General features: G+C 39.1%; 1 protein-coding gene across 1 annotated transcript in view; it reads left to right on the top strand.

Annotated features, from left to right (window-relative positions):
* Positions 1-796: 796 nt before the first annotated feature.
* Positions 797-9,267, top strand: part of LOC116049210 (lysophosphatidylcholine acyltransferase 1) — a 33,499-nt gene continuing 25,028 nt past the window's right edge. The window contains exon 1 of the mRNA XM_031298654.2: positions 797-1,249. Within this exon, the coding sequence (XP_031154514.1) occupies positions 1,127-1,249 (123 nt within the window). The 5' untranslated portion in view covers positions 797-1,126. The remainder of the gene's footprint in view (positions 1,250-9,267) is intronic.

Below are 9,267 nucleotides of genomic sequence, written 5' to 3'. Positions count from 1 at the left end.
AAATATACAAATTTACAAGTATTCAATACAAATTGTATTAATGTATATAGTGTGTCTTGTCAGACTATGGGCAAAACACTATATGAAAGCAACATCTGTTCACAAAAACCCAACCCAGCACTGCAATAAATCTTACGGTTACATTTCCATTGACGAGGAGATTTGAATCCAAATGTTTTTTGATAATAAAAAAAACGCACACAGCAACAGCAGTAACTATTTAGAACATAGGCCTACGCCTTGCAAATGTGTTTATTGTAGGGCTATTTGCTTTGGCTTATGTTGTACCCTCGGAATGAACTGAACAGAAACACGTCCATCTTCATTTTGCAACTTTTAATACAAAATACAGCCACGGTTTAACACAAGCACGACTCTGTCCGTTTGTAGGCTAAGGCTACCATAAACTCTTCTACTTCTTTTAAAGAGATAGTGATTCCCTCCTAAAGTGCGTAAAGTACAACATTTGTCCTCCTTCACAGTCTGTAGGCATTCAACTAGGCTATATGTTTTAACCTTGTAATAAAGAGATTATGAATTAAAAAAGTGCATAAAGCAATTTATTTTAACTAAGCGTACTGATATGACGAAATTGACTAGAAAAACAAAATAGTTTTCAGTGCGCTACAATTAGGCTACATACGCCTGTTTTGTAAATGAGTTGCTTATATTTTGTCCATGCCCTCGGCCAATATAGTAGAGAAGTATAAACTACTCTATGTTGCAAAATTGAAATTACGATATTTTGGACAGCTGTGAAGGCAGCATCACATCATTCTTGGCAGGATTTGTTGCGCATGCGCCCTGTCAGAAAATCAGATTCGTGGCTGCGTTAGCATTTAGAGCTAGCGGACTGGTTGGGAAACACCTGCGCACTGTAGGCAGAAATCGGCGACTTTAAATATCCCCAGCTAATCCTTGAGCTAACCATTATCTCTTCATGCTGTGTCCGGGAAAGGAAGATAACAGTAATAACCCCGCACTGCCACCTCAATTAGCCACCGTGCAAGACGGATAAGGAAATCTGCGTTTTGCGTGAGGAGTCTACCTTTCAGGCAAAATCACTTTTCTGTTTGGAATATTAAGAATATAGCTGCAACCTCGACCAACGTGACTTCTTGTAAGAATGAGGTTACCGAGTAACCGACAATGTGCGGTGGAAGGAGATGGGAAGAAGATGGACCAAGCTCCTCCGTTCAGAAATCCTTTTGTGCACGTCTTGAAATTCACCCCTATGGAAAAGGCAAAGGTAAAATTATGTTTGCAGGCAAATTGTTTTCTCATGTTCAGATATATTAGCATGTTCCTTTAGTAGTTTGCAGAATATTAACACTTCAATGCGACACAGTGGAGAGGCTGTCACCATCATTTAACTTGGGCAGTTTTTCCTGATTGCATTGTAGCATTCTCTGATTGTAGTCACCTGAGCTAGTGTTAGCTAACCAGCTAACAGTAGCCACATACATGTTGCTTTCTCCCTCCTGTCTTGTTGACTTGCTGCCTTGCCTTAATGCTGCTGGAAAGGGATGAGGGTCTTTTAAAAAAAATAAATAGACGTTTAACTTAGCTGCAGCAACGGCATGTACTTAACACGTGAGTACATTATACATGAAAATCCAGAATGAAATACAGCTATTTGATCATGGCCGCCTGTAACGTTAACTGTAGTCTCGCATTGCCAGACCTATCTCCACAGCACTGTTACAGGATGGGCCTAGCTTGTTGCTCTTTAACTGTTGCCATGGCGTTAGCTATCGGAAACGAGCATATTGTGCGGTATCTTTGACCAAGATTTCATGTTTTTTGTTTAGTTTTAGTTTTTTTTTAAATATGCCATTGATTGTAAACACGGACGATACCGTTTTGTGGCTTCCCTTACATTTTCTGTATGCTTTGTTTATCACGGTGCGTCCCATACAAGCAGCAACCAACACGTGTGGATGTGGAGAACGGGATGGAAAACTGACAGTCATGTTTATATTTCCCCATCTCTATATAACATAGATGTATTTTCCCCAGCTGTTAGTACACACGTTTTTGCCATTAGTCGCCTGATATATATATTTTTTAACAAATTTTCAGCAGATATGCAGCCCAGCTATCCGTCATTGGTGTTGATAATCAGGTCTAGCTTCCATCCTTCTCTGCATAAGGTGTTGACATGCAGGCTACTTTAGGCCTCCAGACACTGGTTGTATTAGCTATGTTTGAGCTTCATTGCTAAAAAAAATGTAATTGGGGTGCAGCCTGCACTGCAGAGACATAACACGACAGCAATTCAAAAGGCTTCTTTATCTGATTGATTTTGCACACGTTCTACCTATTTCCGTGCAAATATTGCAACAAGTTGCATTATGCTCAGATGAAGGAAACCCCCACTCATGTAGCCTATTTTTGTGAGCATTGGATTATCTTGCTCTTTCGAACTCGTGCTACTTTGGAGGCACACATGGGACCTTAGTCCATAGTTTACCTCTTATTTTTTTATATTTTAGAGGTGTGTGTGTGACATTATCAGCATAAGTCATAGGTCCTGGTTCAATGAGACATACATTTGTACAGCAACATAAGGCTCCAGATGAGGTTTGAGAGACATTTTTTGAAGGGATTATGAAGATGTGTCCCTGTTGAAACACTACTACCTCTTATCATGTTTGAGTATGTAGTAGTACGATCATACCAGAGAAAAGTAAAACAAAAATGCCAGCATTCATTCTAAAATAGTTTTAATAGAAGTGCAATGGTTGGTGTACTCTTATCACCAATAGCTCTAAGATAAACAAATAAATACATGTATTACATCTTGGCAAAACCTGTTTACCTTCTCTTTGTAAAGGTTCCAAATTTGAAATTGGCAGCAGCTTTCCAAAGTTGCAGTTTGATTGACGTCCAGCAGCACATTGATTTCTCGTATATTACCTGCCTAAATTGTTACCATATAGATTGGTACATAGGGTATGCTGTAGAGTATTAGTAAACAGTGTGGAATTGAGAACAGCTGTGAGGTATTTTCAGTAACTGAGTTCAGTCCAATGGTAGAGCCTCAGTTTTATGAATGGCCCTACTGGCATAGCAGGCATAAGCGAGTATCTTGTTACAAGTAAGAATAGTGACCTAGGGAGTTTCACACACGTTTCTTACCTTCTGGCTCTTCTGGCTCTTTTGAGACTGAAGGGATAAAGGTAAAATGTCAGGCGGAACAGAGCCCAGGAATTAGGCAGGTTTTCTGGTTTCTCTGGTTTATGAGGCTAACATAATAAAATCAAGGAAGTTACTAAGAGAGCAATACACTTAGTTACTTTTTTTTTTTTTTTTTTTTTTTTTTAACAAATACAAAATCTATGGCTGTGAAAGCTAATGTTTGATTTTGATAAGTTGATACAGTGGCATTTAATTATGTTCTTGGCAACATAGCTTTTTTTTCAGCAGTACACGTGCCTACATATATTGTAACTTTATATTAAATATGTTTAATACTGTTTTTTGCAAACACTAAGTGCTGATGCAGAAGTGGGTCATGGAGTTATGCAAATGTGGTTCCTAGTTCTAAACTGAGAACTGTTTTCAGCATGTTGCACTGATCCTGCTTTCACATCGGCAGCAGCATGAAAGTGAAACACTGAAGACTAGAGCAAAAAGTCATAGTTCTGTCTACCAGTTGATGGACCGATTAACCCACAGAATTCTGTTATGGGTTCAAAGAGAAAAGGAATTGTTGTATGTGCCCCTTGTCTATTGTAAAATGACGGTGCTAAGTGACATACTGTCACTCAATGGCATGAGATGACAAAGGATTGTTTCACCAGTGATCCAGTAGTCCCTTTTACACAGATCAAGCATTAGCGCCTCGATGAAGGTTTGTCATATAGCCTGCTTTGTTTATTCACACAGAACCAAGCAAAGGTGGCATCATACAATCCCAGTGTGTGATTCAACATAGCATGCCGGCATTCTGGTAGCAAAAGAGGCCTGATGTGTAACACAACAGCGTCGGCATCAAGTGTGTGTGAACAGTTAACCACGCAAACCAAACCCAACCCACAAACCACTAGACCTGTCGCGATATGCAATAAATCAATTAAATAAAAATGAGCTCGATAATTTTTCCGGCTGCGATAATTTCCATTTGCATGCTTGTTTGTTTTTCTCGTCTCTCTCTCTCTCTACCAAAGAGACTGGATGACCACTCCGGTGCATCGGTGACCCCTCTCGGTTCCTTAGCGTAACGAGGAGTGAACCCTCGTGTCAGTCACTTGTAGTCTCTGTGTGGGGAGGCGGGACTCCTAGCGTAGCCTACCACAGAGTGCAGCAAAAGAGCCGCCTGAGGAGTATAGCCAGAGAAAATGCTAGTTGAGAGTTGGAGGAATAAAAAAGAAAAAAAGATGGAATTGGTTTCAAAGCCAGACGCGACAGCTGCAGTGTGGGAGCACTTGATGAATGAACGACAATATTATCGTTTATCGCAATAATTTCTGGGACAATTTATCGTCCAGCAAAATTTGTTATTGTGACAGGCCTACAAACCACCAACTTAAGCTAAAGGCGAGAAAGCTAATAGGCTGTACCTGAATTAAACATGTAACAGTTCTTCCAAGCCAAATTGGCGTTGTTGCTCACAGTGCATGAGTCTGTGCAGTAGACCCTACAATAGAGAGGAGCTGGGGACTTCTTTGCTAATCCTGAGACTTTTGGTTATTTTCGTGACATACAGTAGAGGTTTGCTGTCCAGAAAAAGGGGCATAAAATAAGCTGGACATGTCTGACTAACAGGGCACATTAGTCAGTTGAACCAAATCTTGGAGTGACTGTGGAGACTTGTTTATTCTCATTAGTAGGCTATACTGTAATTCAGTAGCGCGACCTTTTAATCCATATGAAGATGCTTTTGCAGTTTTGCACCTTGATGAGCTAATACATTGACGCATGGATACTGTGAGAACATACTGCACTGTTTTTGTTAACGATTTAGATGCATCAGCAAACATTCCATTCCTAATCTAGATTTAAAGCCTAAAAGTTGGTAATGTGTCAGAGGCCAAGCTGCTAATGTTAAAGTTAATTTAATTCCCAGCTTAGGTTAGACAAGCCAAATTTACATTCCTCGTGTGATTGATTGGGGAACCCCACACAGACCTAAATCTGTTTTGATCCTGCCAAAAGCATCGATGAGTCAATATCTTATTCCCACACTATCTATATAGATCAGTATTTCTATGCATCGGCATCAGAAGTGGGTAACTGATGTGTTCCTCCACAAGAGTAGTCATACATATGCATCAGTTTTAATGCGCAGTTTGCTCAATTTAAAAATTAAGTTAAAATATTCCTTCTAAAAAAACACTTAGGTTTGAATATATTTGAATATCTATTTGTGTACATTATATCCATAAGAAGGCAAACCAATACAATGGGAGAATGTAAAATGTCCTATATAATGTACAACTTATTTTAAACACCATAGACCTCTTTCCCTGTCTCTCTGGAGCGTGCGGGAGGGAGAACCTGAGGCGAATTACACCGTGATCACATACCCGGTTTGTAATTTGGCATCCCGAATCCCATCTTCTCTCCAATTTGGCATTTTTGTTGCCGTCTTTGTCGCGTCTTCTTTTTCACCCTCATTGTTTTAGTTCCGGTAGCGCATGCTAATTGATAGAAACGTCATCAACACGCCCACTCGCTCACTGTGAATTCTCTGGACGACCGGTTTGGCTCAATAAGACATTACACAGACAGAGAGCTGAATGTTTAGGGGGCAGCTGCTCATGTCCACGCAAGAGTGTGCGAGGCAGACACCTGTGGTAGTACTGCTTTTTATCTCCTTTTTTTCCCCACAGTTGATTATTAATTTTCATATTCAAATGTCTTGTTTTTTTTGTTTGTTTTTACAATTTCAACATATATTCACATTTAGAATTCATTGACAGCCCTACCGATGATTTTGTGAAACTAAAAAACTGTGCTATAGCTTCTCTCTGACATTAAAGGCAGGTAACTATTTCCAATATGCACTTTTTAATATATTGTTTGACATGGTCTTTACACCCTTACAGCAATAAATAACTTATGGGCTAGGAGCAAAAAAAGATCCGTCATCTGTAGCTGCTGTAGTCCCTTAAAAACGCCCACCAATTACTGCCTCTTGGTCTGCGTGGAAAGAATGTGGAAAGAATCTAGAAAGAATGTGGAAAGAATGTTGCCGCATTGCTAACAGTAGCCATGTTTTTTTTTTACACATTCAGTAGTATGATAATATTAAGTGATTGCTCACCGGTGAATGAGAGACTTGAAGTAAAATTGCAGTCCTTTCTGCGCGCTGCTCTGAAGCGGCGATGCTCGTACAAGTCTGTGTGTTGGTCGGAGCCCCGAGGGCAGGGGGAGGGGTTAGACGGAGCCCCAAGGAGATGCTACTTTCAAATCTGGCTAGCTTTTCAACAACCCCAACCCTGCCTTTAAACAGTCCAACATGGACATTGTTCAGGCTTGTAAGTGTGAAACATCTGCATTTTAAAAACAGGAAGTTTATGCACATGTCTCTCCTACCAATACAAGGGTTACAGTTCAAGATTTTATTTTGCTTTATTTAACACAACTTCCTGTTTCATTGTGGCTTGAGTTACATACATTACAACCTGGTAGAAAGTAGGGTTGTGGGAAGAAATCGATACAGCATACTCGCAGTATTTTCTTTGGCAATACTGTATCGATACACAGATGGCAAGTATCAATCTATTATGTGTTGGTCAGTTTGTCTGCTTGACAATCCCATTTTGCAGCAATAAAACTGTGTGTGAGATGAACAAACAGGGACATTTATCTATAGATAAAACAGATGTTGACAAAGTTTCCTTTTGGGGACATAATTTGAAATTGGGAACAATTTGAAGTTGGGGAAAAAAAGGTAATGAATTGCAATACATCACAGAATATTGCAATATGTTTAAAATCGCAACAATATTGTATCGTGACATTTTAAAACAAATGCTTGTATACACACACACACACACACACACACACACACACACACACACACAGAGAGTCAACTCTCCTAACCTTTGGTTGCATATTAATGGTTAAAGATGCAGACTGGTTTCAACCTAGAAGGGTCTTCTTCATCAGTGCAGAGATAATAACAGACTGGTAACATCTGGTTCACAACTGCAATTGCTATTTTGAATTTTGTTTGCAAGACCTACAAATGGCTACACTGTCAACACGAAGTAGAGTTCTGCTTTAGACTAGCCTGTTATTTTGGTACCAAGAAGCTCAAGCTAATCTTGTACCTTTTACAGTATTGTTACAATGTAGGCCATACTTGGCAGCTACAATACAATTCCCAAGTTGCATCAGTCCAGATTAATGTTTATTTTGTTTAAGACTGTGACAAGCCTTATTGCATGGATTTAAAGATGCCTTTCAGAACAATTTATTCTAACTCTTGGGGAAAAAAACTGTGCTTTTGTAGCATTGCATTTATTTTAATTCTAAGTGACATTAATGCATTCTCATGCTTTGGGTCTGAATAAATCTTTTAACAAATGCAATATACAATCGCTCTCAAGCATTCCCGGCAAGCCCTTTTTTAGTATAGGAAATAAATACCGTTGTTTGTTCTTTCTTGTGCAAAATTGTATACTTTATATTTCTATGAAAATAGACCTATGTTCGGTAGACATATATAATTAATGCATATCTTAAGAGGATCGTTGGAAAGTAAACATTTTGGAGTACTATGAGGAAAAAAAAAGAGAAACTAGGTGTGTGTCACTGAGAACTTTTTATGACTCTCTTACTCAAAAACCTAACAAAACATCTATAATATATGTAAATAATAATATAATATAATAATCATATTATATGGATCTTTTACAGAGCAGCAGTATGTTTTTGGGAGAGCAAAAATGTGTAAAAAGTGTTACTTTAACATAGGGCTGTGCAATTAATCCAATTTTTCAAACATCTTTACAAAAGTCAACGAGGAGTCCTGTTAAATAATCGTGATTTCAATATTGACCAAAATAATTGTGATTATGACGTTTTTCCATTATCGAGCCGGCCTACTTTAAGACTAACTATTCTCCAGTTAGTCTCCAACATGTTTTTGCTGCTTATTGTCAGTAGTTTAACAAGCAAGCTTTCAATTGATTGAGTTAAATTGACCATACTGTCAGACAAGCACTCTCCCCGGATAAGATGCAGATAGGCTTCATGCTCACCAGTAGCGGTTGCTATCAAGACAAATATTGACAGAAGATAAACACAGCTATCAGGGAGTCATAAAAAGCTGTAAAGCAAACACTCACCATTAGACCCAAACAATGCAAGGTTTTGTCAGAGCCCTCAAGAATGAAGAGTTGCTCTATGAAGCACGATTAGGTGATCTATTAGATGTATACATAAGGGCCATATTGTGACCTGAGGGCAGACACCCCATCTGATTTAAATTGTCTAATATATGTAGGCTATCACACCCAGCTCTTCATGCAGGGTAGCTGCTGTTCTGTATTACTGAGCTGCCGGTGACCACTGTGATCAGAGGCCATGCTGCAGGCCTGCTGCAGCCCTCTGTACCGTGTAGGACAGGCACATAAGGGGAAAAGCCTCTCGGCTTCATTATATGTTGGGAATTAAACTATACACAGGTTTCTTTTCTTTACACCAGATGCTGATAGTTAATTGCTTCTCATAAGACGAAGCACCATTGTTTTCTGATGGGCTTTTTTTTATTGTGCTTTGTTAAAGGAATACTTCACCCTCAAAATGACCATTGGTATATCAGTCACTCAACGAGAGGTTGCTTCAAATTCGTAAAGAAAACTTTATTCTCTACTCTTTTTATTGCATGCCTCCACAATGAATGGAGAATCAAAAGACAGAGACTTGTCTTGGTGCATTCAAGAAGTAGGGGTCTACACATTGCATACAACAGCAAAACAACAAGGTTTAAGAACTTGTAAAACCTTTACAAACTGTCATTCAACTTGTGCAGTATAATCCATGTCTCGTTTATTCAGCCGTGTGCTTAGTACTTCCCAAACACGTTTTCGCTAAAACCTTACAATTTACAACACTTCTGCTACTCATCCGCTTCTGTTCTAAGGAAGCGCATTACTCATCCGTGCAAGTCTATACCAGTAGTGCGCAATCGGGAGACTGTTCATGCGGAAGTGATGTAAATGGTAAGGTTTTAGTCAAAAAGCGTGTTTGGAAAGTACTGAGCTTTCTGCTGGATAAACAAGACTTAGATTATACTGCACGAGTTGTGTA

Source organism: Sander lucioperca, chromosome 10, assembly GCF_008315115.2.
Source record: "Sander lucioperca isolate FBNREF2018 chromosome 10, SLUC_FBN_1.2, whole genome shotgun sequence".
Taxonomy (NCBI): Eukaryota; Metazoa; Chordata; class Actinopteri; order Perciformes; family Percidae; genus Sander; species Sander lucioperca.
Note: the sequence above shows the minus strand (reverse complement) of the source record. Positions and strands in the feature narration are given on the sequence as shown.